The sequence below is a fragment of the Pocillopora damicornis genome, chromosome 5 (assembly GCF_964200805.1).
Source record: "Pocillopora damicornis chromosome 5, jaPocDami1.2, whole genome shotgun sequence".
NCBI classification, from domain to species: domain Eukaryota; kingdom Metazoa; phylum Cnidaria; class Anthozoa; order Scleractinia; family Pocilloporidae; genus Pocillopora; species Pocillopora damicornis.
The window spans coordinates 11,077,316-11,102,882 of NC_142674.1; the positions used below are offsets into that span (position 1 = coordinate 11,077,316).

General features: G+C 38.3%; 1 protein-coding gene across 1 annotated transcript; it reads left to right on the plus strand.

Annotated features, from left to right (window-relative positions):
* The first annotated feature begins 16,150 nt into the window (after nt 1–16,150).
* LOC149045203 (uncharacterized) lies at nt 16,151–23,877 on the plus strand. Its single transcript, XM_089208081.1, has 7 exons — nt 16,151–16,258; nt 16,898–17,996; nt 18,603–18,720; nt 19,137–19,205; nt 19,428–19,947; nt 20,484–22,475; nt 22,927–23,877. The coding sequence occupies exons 6-7, from the start codon at nt 21,402–21,404 to the stop codon at nt 23,017–23,019; spliced, it is 1,167 nt and encodes a 388-aa protein (XP_089064207.1). The 5' UTR covers nt 16,151–16,258; nt 16,898–17,996; nt 18,603–18,720; nt 19,137–19,205; nt 19,428–19,947; nt 20,484–21,401; the 3' UTR covers nt 23,020–23,877.
* The last annotated feature ends 1,690 nt before the right edge of the window (nt 23,878–25,567 follow it).

A 25,567-nucleotide genomic window follows, 5' to 3' on the forward strand; every position in this document is an offset into this window, starting at 1 on the left:
AAGAAATGTTGTCTGTTTACCAAACGGGGAATCGGTAGCCTGTAACTGAAATTCTGAAATCGGTAACCGGTAACTGAAAGTCTGAAATCGGTAACCGGTAACCAGATTCCAATTAGTAATCAATTGACACCCTAAATGGTACCAAGTTAATTATAAAATTGTTTTTTTCAACAGCCCCCCTAAATAGTACCATATCTGGAATTTTACACTCAAAATGGTACGGCCGAGCCCCCCTGTCAGTTCAGTATCGGCCCCCCACCCCAGGATTTGATCGCCAGAGTAAAAGAAATCAATACTTACTACATCCAACAAATAATTAGGATTTTCCAACGTAAACTGCACAACAGCTTCTTCAACCAGAGGGCTAACGACGGATACTTCTTTCAAATCGAGTCCTGTTGGTTTCAAACAAGACCAGGAAAAGGTTGCTGGTGATCACTAGCCTTGCAAGTATTTATCATCGCTAGTGACCTGATGCGCACCTATCAGGAATCTACAGTGCTTCGTCTTCTAGTACTTGTAGAATATTAGTAATTGCCTTGACCATGAAAAGTTCAACGTTACTGTTGCCTCTTAGAGGGTACTTAGCGTACTGAATGACTGTTCGAGGAACATAGCCAATGTGTGCCAGCACGTCGGTGGGCCCGGGGACAATTCCTGCTCAGTTTGGATATTCTGTAATGTGACAAATATGAACGTTACAAATCATAAATGTAGTTGGTGATCAGAAGGCTTAATATCAATCTACTACTACTACTCGTTATCCGAAAAATTCGCGAAGCGACGCGACATTCGAGAGTGTAACACGATAGCTTTTATTTCATTATGTAAATTTTCCGTTGTCTGCTCATCACTTTTTCAAACTTAGAAGTCCTTTGTTTCATACAACAATGAAATACAAAGGAAACTTGTAGCACTGAATAACAAAGGCACATGAATCCTGCATTTTTTTCGACCGAGCGTGCAGAAAAATTGTATATACGCGTCTGACTACCCTGCGTCGGAGCGTATGAAATTCGCCTGCGCAGCTAACGTATACGAGAGATGTACTGTACATAGAGTAGTGAGGCCTCTTTCCTCACCGTCGATTGAACCCTCCGTTTGGATTGTCGTTGCAGTTACAGTACCGACTGGAACTAACCCCCACTTCACATGCAAACATCAGTGCAAACATGAGCAGACCCAGAATCGCGAATAAGACACCCTATTTATGGATCCAGAGGCTCAAAAACCAGACCCTATTAGGCAGCACATACCTATATAGCTTATAAATGGGCTTGAAGTTTGGTTGGGTTCACTTCAGAAAGTATGGTCTGCTCAGTTCGGCTTTTGGTGCAATTTTAGTGGGGGACAGTTCTTGTCGGTACTGTATGTGGGAAAAATTATTGCGCCGCATGTATTTATCAAACATATACAAACCTACAGATCGTTAGAAAAAATATTAGCTGTTCACATGTTCTAGCTGAAAATTTACTTAGCCGAAAATTCTTTGGAATAAAATGTGATTTTTCCGAAAAATGCCAGCTGAAAATTGTTGTCCAGAAATTTCTAAGTGACCTTTTTTTTAGTAAAAATGACCGAAAATTTAGCAAATTTCATGTGTTTGTAGTGTTCGAAAATTTGACGGTGCGAAATGAAGGGGTGATTGGAATAAAGCCTTAAGTGACTTCTGATCAACTGCTAGATTCTCCTTCCAGTTTGTCTTGTATATGCTCATGTAACAATTTGGCTTCAGATCAGGAGTCACTTAGGGCCTTATTCAAAATAATGTTTGGAATAAGGCCCTAGGTGACTCCTGATTTATAGCCAAATTCTCCCTTCATTACACGAGCATATACAATATAAACTGGAAGGAGAATCTAGCAGTTGATCAGAAGTCACTCAAAGCCTTATTCCACTCACCCCTTTAAATTAAACAATGCAAAGCATAGAAACCACTAACACAAATTTTAGCTGTCATACGCCATCTGAACAGCTTTACTGAAATGAATATTGGGGTGATCACTAAGGAAGTACAACAAACTCACCATGATTTATTTGAAGAAGGCTCTGCTCCCTGATTCTTCTGGGTTGACACAATACACAATATTTAAATCATGGCAACTGAGAAGAGGTTTGTCATCACTGAATAACGAGAACAGACCATGACTGAAAGTTGCTACCATGGCACTCCAGTTCTAGAATTAAAAAATGATTGTTATAGTTGGTGGCTGTGATTAATTAAAGTATGGCCACTTAAAGTGCCTGTCACCCTTAAATACAATTATATTTTCAGAATCAACTCTACACACATTAAACAGTTAAATGATGAAATATTTGTTTTGAACGTCGTGTTATTGAGCTATATAAATTTGAATTTACAAAATGCTAATTAATGACGTCAACCTGGGAATCATTTATTATACAACTACTTGTTTTCACCTCCAAGTAATTTTTTTTTACCAATCAATTGACTATCCACAGTTTATTTTTTGTATTTATCATATTAATTATCCTCAAGCTGTATACTGCACATTGTAAATTGGCATAGAAATGGTGGCAAATTCCCAGGTTGACGTCATCTAATTAACATCTTGTAAATTCAAAAACAAGAAATATTTCACCATTTAACTATTCAATGTGCATGGAGTTGATTCTGAAAATATCTATTTAAGGGTGATAGACACTTTAATAGAGGTTCAACTGCATACAGTTCAAACTCAGTTAAATATTCAAATTAAGGGTCATTCCACAGTATTTTGTCTGTTGCAGAGACAACATTTAAAGATATATTTTATGCCATACTTGATGAAATCTAAATTTCATGTCTTCAATTTATCTCTTATTGTGTGGTTACCTAGAGAAGGTATACACACAGGTACTTTACATTACTCAAAATTGTACCTGACCCTTGCAGAGACAACATCAGAGAAACCACAATATTTGATGCAACAAATATAATTCAAAATTCCTCTGAATGTGAAATGCTTTTAAAATCTCTATATTTATGTTCTTTTAGACCAACATGTCTATAATGCATACAGGGTCATGCAGTGTAGAAGCATTTGGTATTTTCTTGTGACAATTGCCATTAAGCAAGTGCACACGTGTTGTGGTCACAACTGCCGCTTGGGAATTGCACCTTACAAAATAATTATTACTAGTAATAGTAAAGTAAATGTGCATCTAAAAAATTGCATTGCTGTGACACATAAATACTTAATTTGGTGACTGTTTGCTGCGAATGCTGTGAGATACCTTCAAGGTTAGGTACCACTGGTAGCTTATTTAACTCAAGCTAATAAAGACCAATTACTATGAGGCTTTTGTTACTTCCTTTGTTGTGTTTGTGAATCAAAATTGAAAATGTTTCATTGGTAGATTATTAACTCAAGCTAATAAACACCAGTTACTACTAAGCTTTTGTTACTTTCTTTGTTGTCTTTTTAACGTATGCAAATTAGGACCTGCTTGACAAACAATAGAATCTGTGTATCTACAATACACTGTGATTTTGATGGTTATTTTTATAGAAAAAAGTGTGTATTATACACAGGTAAATACGGTACAGTTGAACCCTGCTATCTCGAACTCAAACCCATTTCCCTTGGATTTGCCCTGCTTTTCTCAGTCATAACCATTGGAACTCAGCTATCTCAAACTCCCTATCTCAAACAAAGAGCAGCATTCCTTGTTCCTGTTTCACAGACAAATTTACCCCACTATCTCAAACTCCCAGCTGTATGTCTTGAGCAAATTGTTGCTTCCCTCAAGAGTTCAAGACTAGCTGGGTTCTGCACTGTACAGTTGCTAGTTTTTGTGTAAACACAAGAAACAAACATTTCCCACTATTTTATACAGTAGAATTGTTTTAGTTAACTATAATGTCTTTTACACATATTTTTTTTTAATTATAAGGTAATTTTTACCTTCCTGAAATTTGCACTGTGATCAAGAAACTCCTCTGTTTGTCTGTTTTCTACAGCCAATGTAGACAACAGATACTGATAACAACAGCCATTTCACGCAACACTACATCATTTGTGTGTCTATACCATTCAACATTATGCTGAGCCATTTCATGCGACGCCACACCATTTGTGTGTATGCTGTACCATTCGAATTTATGCTGTGCCATCTCACGCAATGCTACACTGTTTACATGTAAGCTGTACCATTCAAAATTACACTGAGCCATTTCACACAACACTACACTGTTTGTGTGTACGCTGTACTACTTCACACTACCCTGAGCCATTTGACACAACGCTACACCATTTGTTTACTGTATTGCAAACGAGTGCTAAGTTATTTGCAATTGAGCTAGTCCATTTCACAATTTCAATTTCCAACTCGACATGGGCAACTAGACTGTTTATCATTTGGCTAAACTATTCATGTTTAGGGTGTTCTGTTTCATGAAGGAAAAGTAAACTGTCTATAATTTGGCCATGCCATTCCTTTATTAGCTATGCTGTCCTGCAGCTGATCCTTAAACCAGCTTTGTTTTTACTGATCTATTTGACATCCTGGTATTTTTGGTGGTGACGGCCACCCATAGCGATGACTAAGCCACAATCCCAGATACCATACTAGGTTGAACTCATGGCTTAAATTAATTCAAATCATGTTAATGTTCAAAGAGGGATTTTCCATAGTTCAAGGTAGGTTACTTTCAACCTATGTCAAAGTAAAAGGGGGCTTCTTCATTTCTGTTCTGTACTATTTGTATCTTCATTCATTTGTGAAGTGCAAACAAACAAACCAACAGGCAGGCTTTCTTGATTTATCTTTACTGTGCAGCGGCACACAAACTCAACTAATGAAATTAAAGGAAATAATATGTGCTAAGTGCTTTCAACAATGCACCAGACAGCAGATAGGACCAGATAATACTTTTTTTAAGTAAATCACGACATGTGAGATTTTTCTTCTTGGCTGCGGAGAGATGAAATTCTAAAATAGCCAGCAAATTCACTTGATCAAATCTAGTAGCGCTGACATAAAATAATAGAACAAGAATGATGAAACAATACCTAATCAGAATTCAAAAGCCCTAAAGATCCCTAAAGCTGACTACTTCTTTCTAACTACAGGGCGTGAAATTAATTTTTTTTTTCTGATAGCCAATAGGCTCCTAAATTCTTCAAAGTGGTTGCCAATTCAAAAAAGTTGGTCGCTATTTTCAAAGACAAACAAAACCTTTTTTTACACTGTCACAGTCCAAGATAGACCCTCCAAAATTAAACTAGGGAAAAGATCTTTAAAGTGCTACAAAGTGAACACTAGGATGGATGATAAATAACATTCAAGCTCACCTAAATCCAAGCTGGCATTAAGTCATTGATTGAAATGCACGTGCTGTGTTTTGAAAACAAACTTAACGAGGAAGTTTGCCGCAGATTTATCTTTGCAAATCTTTTTAATTCACTAAATCTCTCGGTAAGGTTATGATAAAACATGCTTGTCACCAATTTGGCAATTGATTTTCAGGATTTGGTTGCCAAAGTGAAAAATTTAGTAACATTGGCACCTGTATTAGGTGCAATTTCATGCCCTGAACTAAATATGCAAATCATTATGATTATCATTTTCATTTTTCATTTATGGTGGAAAATGATTCTTACTTGTCAGATTTCACTGTTAAAACAGCTTTCTTTTCCCGTTGAAACAGGGTTTTCAGTCATGCCAACAATTTGACATCACTTTGATACCTGAGTTGCAAGGGTGCTGTGAAAAATTGGGTTGACAGGGTTGCAGCACTATATTTAGAGGTATTGGAAACAAGTTTGTATGGTGTTTAAACAGTGTTCCGATGGTAGAAAGCAATTCCTTCTACTCAGATTTCACCTTTAAACAGCTTTCTTTTCCTGTTGAAACAGGGTTTACCCTCGAAAAATAGGTATCAAAGTGACAGTAAAAGCATTGTAGTCCATAAGCAAAGAAGAAGTGAAGGAATGTTATTGCTAGAATGGCTAGAATTAAACTGAGTCATTGTGTCGTGATCTGCATGAGTGGCCTAGGAACTGCATTGACGAGGTAAATAACAGCACATAAAGTTTAAATAATGAACGTAGCCTTTTAATTCTATTTGCCTTTTTTCACTTTCAGTTTTCCTGTTTTTTGAGGGAAATAAACAGGAACTTAAGAAAACTCCTAGAAAAACAGTTCTAAGGGCTTTTGCTTAAAGCAGAAAAACTGATTTGCATGTGTTCTCAAGATCGTGCATGAGATAACTGGATCTAACTGGATAACTGGATGCTCTATTTGGCATCGCTTTAAGTGAAATCTTTGTGTAAAAATTCTATGGAAACACAAATTGTATAGCAAGAAACTCTTTTGTCATCTCCACTTTATACTTTCTCTGCTTCCCAAAAGTACAGGGTCAGTTTGTTAAAAGCTGAGTTTAGATAACTAATGGTCAGTGTAAAATCTGATTTCATATCTGAAACCTTTCAAATGAAATTCGGTCTACATGTACAATTCCTTTAGTCTGCAATTTGATGATTGGATGCCCAAAAAAAACTGTGGTAAATTATTTTAAAAGGCTTTTAAACAAAGGATTAAACATACCCTGATTAAAATGTAACCCTGGGTTAGCACTTATCAGCCTTCGAACAACTGGGCCCAGGACTGAACAAGTTTCAATTCAACTAAGTTGTAATTTCAACAAGAAAAAGTTATGATCATTTTTACACCAACAATTCCAGGCAAAGCTGCAACATTTGCAATCTGCCTTACACCAGGAAGGAAACCACCAATACCTGGAGAGCAATTTAATTTAATTGTATAAAAGGAATAAGACAAATGCAGCAAATACAACAATATTATATTCCAAATGTTTAAAGTACTGTACCTTGAGTTCCAGCCCAGTGCTTCAGCTCATCAGACATCAGTTTTTTGAGCAGCTTGTTTATATATCTAAAATACCTTCAACCTTTAAAGAAAAAAAAAAGAAAAGAATAGTTTGAACTCTAGAGTTGAATAGTTGCAATGTACAGCTCAAGTCTTGTATCTGAAACAGTATGTAACAATTTGTCCATGGTACTAATTAATTAGAACATCCTAATCCAGTACTTATTAGGACATTCTTGCGTCAACAATTTCCAGCAAAACACCACAGTCTGTAACTAGGGGAAAAGGAGAGAAATTAGGGGGGATGGCAACAAAATGGATATAATCTGGGTTTGATGGAGGAAGTGAGGACAAAATTTATTTGTCCAGTTCAGTCAACCCTGTATTAAGCAGTCACCCACGGGAATATGGCGTCTAATACAGTGGGAGTGCTTAATACGGTGCCACCTACCATAATTTCCGGTCGTTTACCCGCACGGCCGATTACCCGCACCGGCCGATTATTGCATACGGCGAAAAAAAAAGTCAACAGATTACTCGCACTGGTGGATAACCCGCACGTTGTTATTCAACTTTTTGGTGGCGAAAACGTGACATTAAGGTGATACATTTCAGTCTTTTAAAAGTTGTCTGATCCAACTTTCGAAAACTTGAAAGCGTCTTTGTCGAGTTTTAAGGTCAAAGAAATTCAGACGCGTGCACAATTGTGTGTCAATATTAGCATGTACTTTATTGATAAGATTATACAGTAAAAACACTAGCGGCCCATACCCAAATCTCAACGTTTCATACTTGACAGAATGCGAATTTGTGGCCACATTTTGTGCGAGCGATCGTTCAGCGCCATGTTGATTTGTTGAAAAAAAGCTGGGTGAGTATTAAAACTTGAATTATAAAGTACTGTCGGCGATTTCTGAAAAAGTCGATATCTCCAGTTCTATTGGGCCTAACAAGTCCCTTAAAACGGGAAAATTCTCTTTAGCTCAAGCTAGTATTAAATGGAAATTTGTTACTGATGCGCCGGATATCTATGGATAATTTTTGTCACCAGGTAAGACAGATTTGACTGTAGTTCGTGAATTCACTGATTGAAACAAACAAATAAAAAAAAGAAAACAGTTCTGATATGAGAGACGTGGAGGGGGGCAGGGGGCGGGGATTTGATCGTAACGTGGGCAGAAAAGGTGGAGGGGAGGGGGAGAGCAAAATTTAGTTGTCCCAGAAACAATTTTCCTTGTGACAAAACTTATTTCAAAGAAGGAAATTACTTTGACGGATATGGCGGGTGTAAGGGGATTTATTTCGATAATTATAGCTTATTATCAACATTCTCACGTATTAAATCGTTAGACGTGTATTTTGACGCGCACGCTACTCAGCTGGAGTTGAGCTTCCGATCTGATGTTTGGAGCGCGTTCACTTACCTTCATGTTTGGGACAAAGCCTTTCTTGATAAGAAACGAAATTTCGTTGAAGCACTCAATATAAGAGCACTCCTATTTGAATGTACGGTGTTCTTTCGCCATGTTAGTCTTTTCATTCACGTTTCACAAAGGTTTCAGTTCACTCGGTGAAGGGAGAAAAGGCATGTACTGATAAATCAGCGAATGGCTCCTGTTTGAATATGCGCGCAGTACAAATTCTTATCCAGTCCTTCTGTGGCGGGTAATCCATAATGGCGGACGACGTGAGAGTGTTTTTATTAATTCTCTAGGGATAAACAAAAACGGTTGTTTGTTATCTAAAAGAGCGTTTACATTCAGTTTCTCAATTAAATCTCTTTGCTCATTGCTCCATAATGGCAGAGAAGAATTCAAAAGGGAAGACGCAAAAATGGGAACCAGTAGAATTGGACGATCCTTCGTTCTTGGCGGGCGAAATTGATGGATTTGTGTCCCTTGAAGTCATGGAAGATTATTATCCAGTAGAGCTAGCAGGAATTGGTGCAGGTGGACCAGCTCAGAAGAAGAAAATAAAAGAACGGCCGCTGCAGGAGGTGAATTGCTTAAAACGCTTTAAAACATACCGCATGGTTAAATTTAGAAGATACAAATGTAAGATTCACTTCAAGCACGTGGTGAAATTACCCTTGTATTTTATGAGAAATTGGGAAAAAAATATCTTTTTAAATTTTTTTGTTTATTTATTTTTTATTATAACTCATCTTTAATTATTAAATGTTGAGGGTTGTCCAATACATCCAAATTGGGTTGAGTCGTTCACAAATCGACACACCAGAAGTTAATTAGTGGTTAAGTCATCTTGTGATACTGGAAATCTGAATAAACCGTGCCTCTTAAGGTGGAAATGTCTTATGAAAAATCGATTTTCGAGACGCTTAATAATAATCCTCAACCTGACTCAAATGGAATGACTTGTCTCTTGAGTCAGATTGGGTGTATAATTTGGACATGAGAATCAAAACTAAGATAACTGCTAGTCGTACCTTAAATGAGAAAACAAACAAACAAACACAAAGAAAACAACAACAACACACACCACAAGAACTACATGGAAATACAGCAATTGATCAAAATCATTTTGAGAGCAGTTTGTCCTAAATTTTTTGAAGACAGCAGACTGCATTGGCCTAGGGGCTCATGCATTTTTTCAGTTTTTACCCATACATGCACAATTATGTATATCTAAGAATAGAAGCTGGTTTTCTCTAGAAGTTTGGCTAACGGGGAAAAAAAAAAGCTACATAGTATTGTCTTTTGATTTAAATCTTCAGGATAATCTGGAACAAACAGTTACCACACCATCCACACAACTTGAAAAAGCACAAAGAATGACCAACAGACAAAGGGAAATAAGAAGTGGAAAAAGAAAAGCAAGGCCCAAAGTAAAGCCCAGTCAGAAGAGCAAAACAGAGTAGAAATGGTCACTGACAATAGACTGGTGGAAGATCCTCCAGGTGAGATTTAATTTTAGGAATTATGGATGGGAAATGCACAAAACAAAGTACAATTTTACTCTAATGATTGTCCTTGAATTTTATTATTAAGAGGAAAATCAAACACATTATGTGTAGATAATGTTATCTTGGAAAAGACATGATTTTCTATAAGTAATGGTAATTGAACTAAGTGGAGTGCAATTTGGGCTGAAATCATATGCGTGATTTCAAAATCAAACGAGTGCACAGCGTGAGTTCGATTTGAAATCACAAGTATGATTTCAGACATGACACGAGGTTCAATTACCACTTTATTACATCCATTTTGAAATCACCCAAATACAGGACTTGGCAAGTTCAAATATTTTATTGCTGCAGTACTGAGCTGGTCTGAAATGAAATTCATCCATTTTTTTTTGGGGGGGGGGGGGGAAAGTAAGAGTTTTGGAAACAAAAGTTGCAAAATTTGCCATGTGATACTCTTTGTCTTTCATTTTCGTGCAATTTGATCAGTTACTTTAAACAAGCCTTGAAATCTGATTGGTTGTTTTGTTTTTAGTGTAGCCACCTCATTGGCTGGAAAAAAGATGTGATTTAAGGCGAAAAATGATGTGATTCGTGAATAAATTGCATCAATTAGAGCCAATCAGATTACAGGGACCACCAGTGATTTCAAAATGGGTTTAATAAATAATGTAATTTTACTGATGAGTTTTTTATTACTGTATTGTTATTTATTAATTAAGTGTTTATTAATTTAGATTATGAAACCTTTATAAACATATTTCATATCTAAGCAGGTACAAATAACTTATTATGTTCAACTGTAATAAAATGATATTTCCCACCAACACTATGAGTTTAAGATGCAGTCATATTTTATAGCTAAATCATTTATTTTGAATGAACTAAACTTCAGAGCCCATGGTAGATATTAGTACTTGGGAAGTCCTTGGTACATACATACATACATAAGCTTTATTTATCCTCGGATTTCAGTGTAGCTTACAAGCTAGTATCTCCGATCCTAATTACTAATTTTAAAAGTTACAGCAAGAACAAGGCTAAAAAGAGAAAAAAAAAATTCATAATATAATAATATTATAATCATTAAAATAATAATATAATGTAATATTAATGTAATAGTAACAGAAACCGTGCACTAACAGTTTGCGCTTAAATTCACTATAATCTACAGTCTTTCTAAAGTGGTCAGGGAGGGAGTTCCAGTACTTAACAGATGAATAGCTAAAATAATTTAGACCATATGTGGTTGTAAACGGCTTAGGAAGTGATAAAATATTGGTGCCCCTTGGGAAGTAAGCAGCAGATCTTAGCCTGATTAGTTGTTTCAAATAGCACAGATATTTACCAAGATGGAGGCAGTTGAATATACAAATCATCATATTTTGTATCCTCCTGTTGGCTAAACCACACACACCTGCCTTGTCTAAAAGATCATCATAGTTCGAGTCCCAGTCCTTTAAAACAAATCTTAAAATACCTCTATTTAAGGTGTCCAGTTTAACATAGTCCTCTGAATTACAAAAGTGCCATATCATTGAACAGTAGTGAAAATGGGGTAACATAAACGTTTTATAAAGGCGAAGCATAATTTCGGTAGAAATAAGTTTGCCAAATCTTTTGAAGACACTGAACTGATTATTTATTTTTTTACATACAGAGAATATGTGTTCCTTGAAATTAAGTTCATTATCAAGAATTATTCCAAAAAGTTCCAGGCATCTTGTGGTTGAGAAGGAGAAAGGGTAATCGGTTTTGCCAAGAACTATCCCTTGGTGTTTAGCGGGGTTGGCTTTCATCCCATTGTCTTCGAACCATTTGTTTGCTATTTGTACATCATGATTGATCCGCTGTTCCAAGGCTACTGGGTCTACGTCAGATGTGTACAGTTGGCAGTCATCAGCATAAGTGTTTAGTTTTACAGACTTAATGTGAAAGATGAGGTCATTGAGGAACATGTTGAAAAACATGGGTCCCAGGACACTGCCTTGAGGCACGCCACGCTTCACGCTCATCCAATCCGAATAAGTATCACCAATTTTCACTCGCTGCATTCTATCCGTCAAGTAGTCACCGATAAGGGCACAGCTGGATTCATGCAAACCATACGCTTTCAGTTTCGCTAGTAGCAAAGCATGAGGTACGGTGTCGAAAGCTTTTGACAAATCCATTGATATAACCGCCACGATCTCTTTATTATCTAGACTACGCCTCCAGTCCTCAGTCAGCCTAAGCAAAGATGTCTCACAGCTATGGTGCCTTCTGTAGGCAGATACGTATTCGGACAATATGTTTTGGTAAAAGTCGCCCATTTGAGCTGAAAGCAGCCTCTCGAAAACATTATTGAGCGCAGGTAAAACGGTCACTGGTCGATAATTGCTTTTGTTCAGTTCATCGTCCTTTTTAAATAAAGGAGTAACTTGACCTAATTTCCAGCGCGACGGATACTGTCCTGTCCTGATCGAGTGATTCATTATTGCAGCAATAGGACCAGCAATCGCGTTGGCAGACTCTTTTACCAGTCGCGGTGGTATTCCGTCATGACCACAGGATTTGCGAGAGTTGATTTCGAGTAACAAAGCTTCCACTTGGGTTTTATTAGTATATTGGAAAGCAAATTTGTTTCTCACAGCGAGCTGTTCATTGATGTTGAAAATCGCCTGAATGCTAGGATGCGCATCCAACTCTTTTCCATAACTCTGTTCAGTAATCTCTGGCACGCCGTCCGCGATGTTGACAAAATAACTATTAAAAGCTCCGCCATTTGTTTTTTGTCTGTTATCACGACATCGTGTTCTTTTAATATTATGCATTTGCTTGCGTGCTTTTCCTTGAATGCAAAAATGGGCGGTATGTGTCCCAAAACTCCCTTGGGTTTTCCGACTCACTTTTCTTGTCGAAGAAATTTTAATAGCTTTACGTCTTAGAGAAGTGCAAATGTTCCCTTGTCTCTTGTACAATTCTTAATTTGTATCAGTTCTTTCGCGAATGAAACGTTTCCACAAACGGTTTTTCTGACGAATAGCTTTGCGCCATTGTTCATTCATAAAGGGAACTTGATTTCCCCTTATGCGGACCTGTTTCAAAGGTGCATGCTCACCAAGAATGTCTTCGTATAGACAATCAAACACGTAGAGCTTATCGTCAACGTCGTCAAATATTTCAGCTACTTGGAAAGGAACATTATGCAAATCATGTAGAAAATGCTGTTTATCAGAATTTTTAAGTCTTCTGAATTGTATTTTCCGAGATCGTATTCTCGGTTCCGATGCCCTGAGCATGGCAAACACAAGAGAGTGATCACCTATATTAACATGGACTACGCCCGATGACTGTATTTTTCTCAGGTTGTCAGTGAGAAAAAGGTCCAGTAGGGTTTCTGATGTCTTGGTAATACGGGTGGCTTCATGTATTAAATTCTTCAAATGGTAAATATCAAGTAGGTTTGCCATAACTCTACCATCCCTTGGCGGCTTGTCTGGTAGTAACATATCCGAGTTAAAGTCGCCTACGAAAAAGCAGTTACAAGGAAGTATTGTGATCGCCTCAAGTATTGAAGATAGTTCAAATTTCCATAGCGAATGTGGGATAGGCGCAGATGTTGGAGGTCTATAGAAACCGACGATGGTTTCCCACTTCTTAGCTATCCTCACCTTCAGCACAATCGATTCAGTCTTGTACCGTTCACGCTCACATAATCGAAGATTGGGAAGGTCTTTAATGACTTTAAAGCAGAGGTCTGCGCGGATATAGACCAATAAACCACCGCCTTGTATGTTTCTGTCAGCCCTACACATTCGATATCCGGTGACCATAAATTGACTATCTGGAAAACTGGAATCGAGCTTCGTTTCAGAAAGTACTAAAATATCAAACTTTCCTTCTAATAGCCAATACTTGACCCCAAAGAATTTAAAACCTGCAATATGGTCCACATTAACATGTCCGATTTTAATGTTGGTCCAATGTTTCTTAGTCAAGGCATCATATTCACTCCATGTTTCATCGTCGGAACATGATCCAGTAGAACTGTTGGTACTTGTGCTGGAGTTCAAACTCGAGTCCGCAAAAGGTAATTGGCGAAGAGCCTCCATACATGACTCGCAAGTGTGCGATGTACTGCCAGACGACTGCAAAATCAGATATTGCTTAGGGGTCACACCGCCGCATTTAATGTGAGACCACAACGAGCAGCAGTCGCATATGGTTGCACGGTGATTTCTAGAAATCGTCCGATCACACTCCTTGCATTTTTTACGAGAACTGTCATGGCGGACGGCTGATTTACAAGTCGAGTTACATTGTCTGTGAGGTCCTGGATGAGGATGAATGTCTCCACTTCTAACCACAGAAAGAGCAACCGGGTTGAAGGAAGCCGTACAGTTCGAATAGTACGCCACTCTTGACTTCTGAAACTTCTTGTGAGGTGAGGTGACAAAATGGCCGCCGATCCGTGACATATGCCTTAGCGAAATTAGATTGAAATCTACCGAGTATGAGTTGAAATACTTGAAAAATTTATCCCCGTAATGCACTTGAACATTCTTCGAGAGCTTGAGAGAGTATAAGTTGACAGAGAACAAAGCTAACAGCGAAAAACTTAATAAAATTACGGACAAGCTCGAAACACGTCTGACCGCCATAACCACCGCTGACGCTCATAAGTACCCGAGTAACGGTACGGAAACAGCCTTGCGGAAAGTGATGAATGATGTTCTTCTTAACATGAACTCTCAGCAAGTCTCACTTAAGGTGTTCCCAAAGAAGTTCAGAGAGGACTCAGTGAACAGAGTTTTACTACACCAACCCCTATACAGACTCTCTCCCTTCCACCTGCAATATTCCACTACAGGGACATCATTGGTGCAGCAGAAACAGTGAGTTGAATCAGAGCAGTTAGATTGGTGGAGGTCTCCTTTTTTATGTGTACTGTTTGTGTACTTGGTTTCACAACTATTTTGAAGAATCCTTTTTTTTTTTTTTGGAGAGGGAGAGAGAGAGGAAAAAAATAATTTTCAACATGTACATGTGTCTACTATGATCTACACCTAGCTCATTTAGCTCATTTATGTGTAAGAAGACTTCCCCACACATTATAGCAAACAGTTTCTGTTACTTTAGAGCTGGTCTTTGACCTGAATTAATGTCTAAGTATAAAGTGATTGTTGAATAATTATAAATATGACTTTTGTAAAAGCACTCTTGAGGAGAGCTGTTGAGCTGAAAGTATGTGTATGATGTACCTCTTGAGAGAGAGAGAGGACTGACTGACTGACTGACTGACTGATGGTTAAATTTTGCTCTCTTAAGAACTAATGTAATAGCTCTTCCTTCTTTATGTAGGCATTCTATATCTTCCTATAGTTGGTTGATGGAACATTATTTATACAAAAATGTGCATTACAATAAGATTGTCAAGATAAGTCCCTTCAGGTTGTAAGTTTCGTAGTTTTCATATCATTCATTGGATAATGCCTTGAAATTGTCTGTTGAAGTTATGATAAAATCACTTGGGAGAAGTTTAGCTTCCAGGAATGGCTGATTTTTGAGGAGGTTATTATTTAAGGATATTAATTAAAAAATTTATGTATTTATTAGGGTTCAGGTAAAACACAAGCCTTTGGGATTCTAATTCTCACCCACATCCTTGGCCACAAGTCCAGTCAAGAAGCAGGTGAAACTACAAAAAATACTACCAAAAATAATGCTACAAAAGCCACAGAAACTGGTAATGGAACATCCAAGCTCAAGAAACCACTCCTGGCATTGATAATGACACCAACCAGAGAATTGGCTATACAAATAAAAAATCATCTTAAACAGGCTGCAAAACACACATCCTTAGAGGTAACATCATGTACTTAAATTGACAATTTGGAAGTCATCTCCACAGTTAGATTCTGTTTTCCCATTGTTAGAAACTCAATTATTACTTTATTTTAATTGGTCCAAGTCAATTTTGTCTCCTAAGCCTTCAATACTCCTCTTTTCAGTGGAGCAGAATGCAAACCTATCTCTTGTTTGGAAAGCATTTTTTTTTTGGGGGGGAAACATGAATTTGTAGCCACAATAGGCTTAAGCAATTTAAATAATGATGAGTTAGTGCTGAAAACATTGTTATTCCCTCAAACATAAACTCTATTGTTTTTTGGTATCATATTCTGGACTGAAATATTTATTTTATCTTCGCCCCTTCACCAGCAAAGTATATAAAAACCCTTTTGTTCAGAGAATTACAATCCTAGCCCCTATGATGTACCATTTACCCCCTACCCTCCCCTCCCTTACCGCCCCTTCTAGTCCTGTTTCAACTTGTATCTTTTATTGGAGAAATACCCACCAAACAAAGTACCTCAAAATTATTTGAATCAGTAAACAACTCCTTTTTTCAAGATTGTTGCTGTGGTTGGAGGAATGGCACCTCAAGAACAGAGGCTTTTAAACAAGTATCCTGAGGTAATAGTAGCCACCCCGGGCATACTGTGGGATTTGATTTCCGAGGTAAGTACCTCATGTATCATAAGTTGTACTGATTCACTTTCTTTTAAAGATCTGAAACAGTCGACACACACTTGTACATGTAGGTATGTTTCTCATGAGATCGGTTGTCCTGGGTAGTTTTCAGCATGAATTTGGATTTCCAATGTGGTGTAAGTTTTTCCTGTAAGCATTTTCTACTGCTCTGTAAACATCAATGCCAGGCGTTTTTTTCTTTTTCATATACCCAACGGTGAAATTGGAATGTAGCCTCTTTCTATTAAATAGATGATTCTAGAGATATCTGCTGGCGGCGTTTAATTTCAGGGTGAAGAGCATGTCTGCCGTTTGGAGCACTTGAGATATCTTGTGATTGACGAGGCAAACAGAATGGTGGAGCAAGGCCACTTTCAAGAATTATCTTCAATATTGGAGCTCATTCATAGAAAGAGGCAATGGACTTCAATTTCCATCGGAGCTTGAATTTCTCTCAGGCTTCTCTTTCTGAAATTAATGGTTTTCATGACTGTCAACTTGTAAACTGAAATTTTAACTTTAATGTTTCCTTTTCGCAGTGATCTAACATCTTAGTTAAACATGATTAAGTTGACCGGCTTGTGTTCTTCCGTTAACAGCAATACTCTTTGCATTTTACATTTTTAGTGTCACTGATGGACAAAGTTGGGCTGCAGAAGAACAGTTGTAAAATTATCGATGTCACCAACAAGAGAGGAACCGTAGAAACCCTGACAGAAGCAAAGATCTCATGTGTAATTGAAGAGAAGGTTTGTAATTGTTGAGCTGACAAGGAAGAGAAAAACTTCGAGATTCAGGATACAATTTTTACTACTTTTTATTGTTGGTTTGAGCCAAATGCATCTACATGTACACCGCACTGTCAAGGAACATGATCCACGGAGCCACAGAGGTGTACCAAGTGAAATCGAAGGAGAACTACGAAACATACAGTTGTTGTAAAAATCACCTCATTCAGATTTATTTGAATTTTCTTTCTAGGACCTATATCTCCACTATTTCCTTTCCCGGTACCCAGGCCGTACTTTGGTTTTCTCCAAAACTGTAGACTGCGTGAGGAGACTGGGCTCTTTGTGTAGGCTCCTGGACTTTAACCCGTGGGTTCTGCACGCCAGCATGCAACAAAGGCAAAGATTAAAGAATTTCGACAGGCCGGGTGAAAACTGAGTGGGATGATATGGAAAAAACAAAAATACAAAAAACAATGAAACAAACGAAACAAACAAAAACCAGAACAAAAAAAAAACCAAACAAAAAACTCAACAAAACAAAGCAACTATTAGGAACCCAATTTTGTAGACAACGTGCTATTTTCCTGTTGCGTCTTTCACGTTCTTTACTGCGCAACTTGCTTTGCACAAAACACTGGGCGACACGCGTGTTATGTGGCCTTGGATCAGAATCATCCTGATCTTATTACTATTTTTTTTCATCAAAACAGTGAGTATAGTTTACGAACTAACCGACCAATGGAATTTCCTCTTTTGATAGACTATAACTGGATCGCCTTGACTGATTAAAACCCACCCCTCTCCTCCCTCAGAGAATATTTAAAGCTAGATTGGACTCACACCAGCCAATGAAATTTTGGCTGATTCTTTTCTTGCCTGTTAAATTTAAGCAAAGTGCGAGTGGCTTACTTCTGGCTACAGATGTGGCCGCGAGAGGTTTGGACATACCAGCTGTTGAGCATGTGATTCACTATCAAGTTCCGAAGGACCTTGATGTAAGTACGTGTAAGTATGTGTGTACGGTTGGTTAGCTTGTGCAGTTAGTTAGCCTGTGCGGCAGGCGGGAACGGGAGCGATTGCTTTTTGGCGGCAGTGCTTTCATTCTCCGCGAAACTCTACCTTGACAAAAGGCTTCGGAAGTCACACTGCTTCAACCAACCATGCGTTGACCAAGGTGTGGGCTACAAGTCTCAACTGTAAGAGAAGCTCAACCAGAATGTGGATAGCAAAGTTCGAACGCCGTTGACGCCTGAATTCTTTATTTACCTCTAAATTTATTTAATTGCATATATTTAGTTATTTCTAAAACTTCATTTTCTAAATCTTTGTTTTGTTTCCGATTTGAGTTAATGTGTGAGGTTCACCCACCGAAATCAAAACATAATTCATTTCAGTTAATGAGTTTTGATTTAGGAAAAAATTGACTCTGTTCAAATGCAGTTTATATGAGAGGAGTAGTTTGTTATTGTTTATCGTCCTCAGTTGTATCTCATTTAATAATGAACTGTTGTGTAATGTAACCACAATGTAAGTATTAACTTTAGCGCAACCATCTTATGTGATTCTGCGTTCCTAAATTCTTTCTCTGTGTTCGTTGACAGCTTTACATTCACCGCAGTAGACGGACAGCTAGAGCAAGCAGGGAGGGTCTGAGTGTCGTTCTTGTTGGCCCAGAAGAAATGGGATCATACAAGAAAATTATGAAGGCGCTTAATGGAGGTGAAGTGTCTTTATTATGTCCAACGTATCTCTTTAACAGTCAAACTCTAAAAGGTTATTTGCAAATCCCCCTCAGCTTAAGGTGCCATTCGTCTAAATTTCCTTTTTAGTTAGATAAATCTTTACGCCTCAACGTAACACTGGTTGCCAATATTATTGGTGCCCTCCTTTACGTTTCCGTACAATATATTTTATTATCAAGAGAATGGGCTTTTTTGTGCTTGTATTAATCGAAACTCGACGGTCGTTTGCTCGAGCAAGTTTTCCGGTGGCCAATGTGACCTGAACTTTCAATTAACAAAAGTTACAATCAAGAATACTGCTCTCGACTTTCGACTGGAGTATTTAAATTATTTCATACAATTCAAACAATCATACATAATAATAAATCAGTCTGATTTTTTTTTCTTATCAAGGGTGTGTGTGGATATTGAGACGAGCGACAGCGATGAGTGCCTTTTCAAACCAGTCTTTGCATCAGAAAAGTGAGTCACTCAAATATATATACCATAAAATTTCCGTAGTAACAGTGAAGTCATTGAACGCGTTTACGAACAATTAATTCTGAAGGGTATATTTTAATTGTCTGATTATTTCAAAACGATGTCGGTGAGCGATCACCACACCTTGCACGAAACGTTTGAGAATTTTGCTCTCCCGCTGTGGCGTTTGAGAAACCTATGAAATTCTTTTACTGTCTTCCATAGAAATGTGGCTGAAAAGGTAAATAAGAAAGTGCTGACACACCAGTTGAACGACTCCAGCGATAGCAGTGAAGACGAACAAGGAACTGATTACTTGAACGACGACCCAATGTTTCCCATCTACCGACAGGGATTGCTTACGGGTTTGGCTTCCAGGAAAGTGGTAGATATCCTCTTCCATCCGCCTCGAGAACTTATTGCACGTGCTGTTCCTTCCGCTGTCTCCGAAAATTCTGTCTTTGTGGTGGAAATATCTGCCCCACACATAAAGCACTTTAAAAATGTTCTGGCGACGACCTTGGTGCATGGAATCCAACTGGAACGAAACAGCGATGTATTATAGTATCATATACTATATAGTATATAGTATGATACTACCGTGCTTCCAACAAGAGGAATCCTGTTCGTAAGGCTTCCCAATCAGAATATGATGATCATGAGGCACAGGTCTATAAATGTACGAGAAGCTTCTACAGGAATGAATCCTCCCCCGATTTGCAAAGGATTTTCATTTATCTGACAGGTAAGACTATTTTAACAAATAAATAACAGTGAGGTCCTTAAAGAAAAATCTCAAACTTTGAGTGGAGGCCTAGCGGTATTAACCTAGCGATAGCGAGGTCATTACGACAAGGCCTCAGTTTGAGAGGTTCCTGCTACAGTGAATAAACAATTGAGGTTAGTAAGACATTTGTAACATGGATCATGAAAAAAGCTTCCGAAGAAAGAGAAAGTCAATTCAAACCAAAGGTCAAACTGCTCAAGTTAAATAAGTAAACTATGGCGTGCTCCGAAAAGTGGTGTGTGGCCAAAAATAGGAAACAAAATTATCGACTAAAACAAAACAAAACAAAATTTTTCTATATTCGAGCGAAAAACGTCCATCTTCAAAACCTCACCGTAAAAAAATTTACGTCCTTATTAGTCATAATGTAACAAATCTGACCAGCAAAAGGGGGTTTTAATCAATACAGCATATCACACCAGTGCACAACATCTGGTTACCAAGTGCATTCAAATATCAAAACCTTTATTAATTTTCATCTTCTCCTTTTTCAGATTCCAACGGAACGATTCACGGTTTTGCTCTTCTGCAATATGTTTTTGATGATAATGAACACGAAGTTAAAGTTAAACCACATGGAAATTCTAAAAGTCTTTCCAAAGAGTATTACCGCACTTTGCATACTACCATGGAGCGGTTAAAAGAGCTCGCGAAATCTGACCCTCCCAAGACGGTGTTTTTCAAGGGTATCGAAGAAAAGGGAACAATTTAAAACTTTATAAACGCAGCTAGCCATGCCAGAAATGTACAACAGATAAAGAACATTAAAAAAACCGTGGAAGAGCAACCTGGGGATTCTACACTCGAGCTGATAGACATGCGAAGCAAGGAAATAGAGACAAAGAGAACGCCTTCGTCCGTAAAGTAGAGACCTCGTCAGATCCTTGTGTTGTCCTAACCACTGACCAGCAACTTAAGGACGTGGAAAGATTTTGCACAAATCCTAGCCAGTTCAGTATTTTAGGAGTCGATCCCATTTTCAATTTTTGGAGACTATTATGTGACTCTTACTACATACAGGCATCTCCTTCTCCGAACCAAAGAAGACAAGAATCCAGTCCGGATTGGACCAACCTTAGTTCACCACAAAAAAGAACCATCCAGATATTACGAGCTCTCGTCTACCATGATAAAGCTAAATGCAAAAACCCAAAATGTTCTAGTATATGGTACTGACGGAGAAAAGGCATTGGGTGAGGGTTTCGGTAGACCTCTCCCTTATGCCCAGCATTTACTCTGTGACCTGCATATGAAAGAAAACATAGTGTCAAAAATGAACGAACTTGGAATACGGGGCAAACCACCAGAAGTCATTCTAAGTGACATCTTCGGAGGAGATATTGGTTGTAAGAGGGTTCCTGGTCTTATAGACTCGGAAAGCCACGCCCAGTTCGTGACCAATCTGGAAAAAAATGAAGGAGTGGCTTTCCTTACACCCACTCTCAGAGCGCTTTGTTACTTACTTTTGTAAGTACAAAGCGGAAATTATAAGGCAAACGATGACAGCTGAATTGAGATCCATGGCTGGTTTAGGCTGGCCACCAGGTGTATACGATCAGAACGGAAATGAATATATGAACTCGGTTCTACAAAGAGAGAAACAACTTACAAAGAAAAGGAAGCTTTCTATTCCCGAATTTGCCAGGTTGCTGCAGACGGTGGTGAAAAGACAGAGAACAGAAGAGGATTTAGCATTTTGTTGGCTCGGAGAGCTAAAAATGGACAAAAATTACGAGGAAGAGGGAATGAAGGAGTCTGTCTTTTACAGGAAGACGAGAGCGCAACAAGAAGCGGCGCTCAAAAAATTTCACAATCTCCCAGCAAAGACAGTTGACATAATTTCTATCGACCTGGAAAACGCAAATGAAGCGGACACAATGTCACCATTGAGTTTGCCTCTAGAAGATTTTGGCATTATCCGGGTTCCCTTCAGTATTCTAGCACGTATGTACCATCGTGCATCGTTGATTTTGGCGCGCAAAGAAGAAAATATCCATCCCGATCCTGGAAGAGGGGACAATTTGCCACGTTATGTGGCAAACGAGGCAATTGATGCTCCATCGTATGCAGTTTGCAAGAAACGTACCGTGCGACGTGGAACATATTATGTGTGCAGCGGCACTTGTATCGATTTTAAAGCGTATGACATTTGTGCTCATACTTTAGCTGTGGCTGAAATGGGTCGTTCATTGACTGAGTTCGTTCATTGTTACAAGACAACGAACCAAAGGCCTCCTAACGTGGATGCTTTGATTCACATGGACCTCCCTCCTGGACGTGGGTCAAAAAAGACCAAGGCAACACAAAGAAGGAAAGGTGCTACAAATAAAAAAAGAGAGGAAGTTGTGGAGAGTTACACTAACACCTCTCCAACTGACCAATCAGCATCGAATCCGGCGTCGACTTTAGTAAGATCCTCAGGAAACAGAGGCACAGAGAAGGAAGCAGAGAAGACAACAACACAAAGAGACACAGAAGAGCCTCAGGTATGTATATATTGTAAGGATCATTCACCGTTAATACAAGGTGTAATGCGTGATTCTGTTATCTCGGGTTTTAGATCGGTGAAAGGTTTCAAATTTTTTTGTGTGATTATGCTGCCAACCGTTTGATTTTTTATATCGTCTATGATCATGGTAAAGTCCCGCTATATGTTAGCTCTGTGCAAGTCGTTCTATTTCACTAGCTGGTGAGCTAATTGGGTTGAACGAAATAAAAACTCTATCAAATAAAGCTTGTCGTGATAATGCGCGGCAAGTCGAAAAAAACAGTTCTCCTAATCACAGAACCTTTCATTTGTAGAAATGGCCTGCAGGACATAAGGTTTGTAAGGATTTAGCATCTGGCGAGACCGTCGGCTCGTTGCATAATTCCCACGCAGCCACCGACTAATCTTGGCTGTTAACTAAAATGCCATTAATTTTATTCTATCTGCAGAATAAAAGCCCCAACACATCAACGCCGGCAGTTCAAGAAGGTAGTTTCCAGTTGAGCCTTCTTAAAAGATGCAGCCCTCTGGTGAGAAGGTGATACGGGTGTAAGGGTGTCTTGAAACTAAGGCGTGGTGAAGAATTTTTTATTCCCAACCCACCAGAAGACCTCGTCATAATATCAAGCACCAGACGAGCCTATTGGCAGAATGGAGAGCAAAAGACTGGACGATTAGGAAACGTATACTTTCAATGTAAGGTTGAGTGCGTCCAAAAACTGCAGCCCCAATTTATTCCCTTCTTGGTGATAATTTCGGCGGCAGTTAAGCGTGAATTACTCGAAGTTCATCGAAATCATATACAGAAAGAGCTAGGTCTCTCGAGTACATATGGTGGAAAAAAAATGCCAAATTCAGGAAATGATAAATTCTCACCATTTATTAATATGTGACGGTCACTGTTTTGTTTGATGACATACAATCACAACAAAAGGTGCTATAACATGTGTAGACAGAAAAGTTACCGTGGCCCATTTCCGCACAGCCCGCACACTTAAAACTTTATTTGTACAATTTGGTTTTTCCTATTAGTGCATAATATTTTGATTTGGCCTGCAGTTAGCAAACATTTATTGAACTCTGACTGTTTCAGAAATTGGAAAGTTTTCTCTCGAGTCTTTGCGAAATGTCGAAGTCGTTTTGTCATTGTCTCTGAGAGGGCTTACTGTAATATTTGCGAAACGGAACAAAATGAAAACGTGTTATTTGTGAGATTAATTTAATCGGATCGGTAATTTGCGAAAGGGAAATGATTCCTTTGTAAATTAGAGATATGTTATTTTCCCAAAAAGTTAATTCTGTAATTTGCACTTGTGTTAATTTAATGAATCAATGCAGGGGCCATATGAAAGAAAATGTGTGCCCTTAAGCTATTAAAGGCGAAAATGTTATTTGAAAAATTACCCAGTGCTGAAGTTGTGCTGTTTTGATCATCAATGTACGAATTGGAATGCGTGACATCAAACTCAAGTGTGTGTTCATTGTATCTGAAAAGAGAAAACTGTGTCTCTGAAAAGAGAAAAGATTGCTTTGTACGATTGTACCAACAGTGATTTTATGTAGTAAAGGTATAAACCTTAAAATTGCAAAAGCGCTCGTGAATTCTATGTGCTGCTAAGTTAAGTGCTAAGGAACGGAAATTTCGTGATCTTGTCTGATAAGATGAATGACATAAGGAAGATAGATAAATTTGATAATTACATACTGTATACCCAAAGGCAGACTGTTGCTACTAGTGGAGAAAGAAGTACTAGTACGCAGGGAGGGGTGGGAAGTTGACATACTGGTAACTGCTACTGATTTATGGAGTGTTCATTGAATCATACAAATTATTTTGAGCGGCTTTTCGACTGACTATTTGTATGTCAAAATTTTTGCGCTAGGCCGTAGCGTTTCTTTCCATTCCTGTTTTCGATCCTCCACTATTAAGTTATACGAGTGCCTGTTAGGTCGACTTGTGCCAGTGCTAAGTGTACCGACGGGTTAGCATGAATCATCTTTCAGTTGCCTCACGTTTCCTTTTTTGTATGTGACAAAAAAAGCGAAGGAAAGCGCGATGTCTTCATAATGGTTTCACAACATGGGGTGTAATTAATCCAGCTGTCAATGAAACTCTCCTGACATATCCAAGCTCCAGACAATAAAATTTTCCGGGCAGAATCGGTCACATTTACTGACTTCTACGTTTTGCCGACGGAAAATATCGGTAAGCAACAGTAGCCACTGTACTTCCACTTGGCAGATTACGTAGGTTTTTACACAAGAAGTGATTGGCAGCGGCCCAGGAAAATTGGAAAACAAGCGTACGGGAGTCGCGAGGAATGCCTGGTCGCTATTTCCGGTGTGTGTTAACTCCTTTGTTCGCAAAACAGATAAAATCGATATTTGCGCTTTCCCATCTTTCCCATATTACAAGTAAAGCAGTGCTTTTGCTCGATGCGAGAATATGGATTCCTCTTCGAAATCGTTTGCTAATTATTTTATATAGTAAAGGTATAGACGTTAAAATTGCAAGAGCGCTTGTGAATTCCATATGCTGCTAAGTTAAGGGCTAAGGAACGGAAATTTCGTGATCTCGTCTAATAAGGTGAATGACAAAAGTAAGATAGATAAATTTAGTAATTACATACTGTATACACAAAGGGAAACGTGAAGCAACTGATGGTACACAAGTCGACTCTCCTTTCGCGAATTCTTTATTTATGCCTTTAAGTGTGACATGAAAAGTAGTTCGTGTATTAGACGGTCGCTGGATTTTTTTTTATTATGAAAATTACAAACAGGAACTCAAAAGATCAAGAGCTTCCCCTCCCAAATTATCCATTCAGGGTGAGGTTTAGAGTAACTCTCTAATCTATAAAAGTTGTTTCCAAAGGGCTGTATGAAAAAAAATCCATCCGTGAGGGCGGGAGTGGGATGGATATTTTTTTGGAATTAAGAAATCTATGCTACAAATGCTATATTACAATGCTTAATTAAGAAAGTTCTTCATTTCACTGTCAATTTTTTTAGCGTCCAATAAATATTCCGTTTAATGTTTTTAATTGCTCTTATTCATGATGACGTCAGGGCTTGTTTATGAAGGGGACA

What these genes read in the sequence shown, in the direction of transcription:
- LOC149045203 (XM_089208081.1), top strand. Translation starts at nt 21,402, where the DNA reads ATGAAGGAGTGGCTTTCCTTACACCCACTCTCAGAGCGCTTTGTTACT. An exon ending in GAGACACAGAAGAGCCTCAG is followed by an intron (nt 22,476 to 22,926) that starts GTATGTATATAT and finishes TTCTATCTGCAG; the next exon opens with AATAAAAGCCCCAACACATC.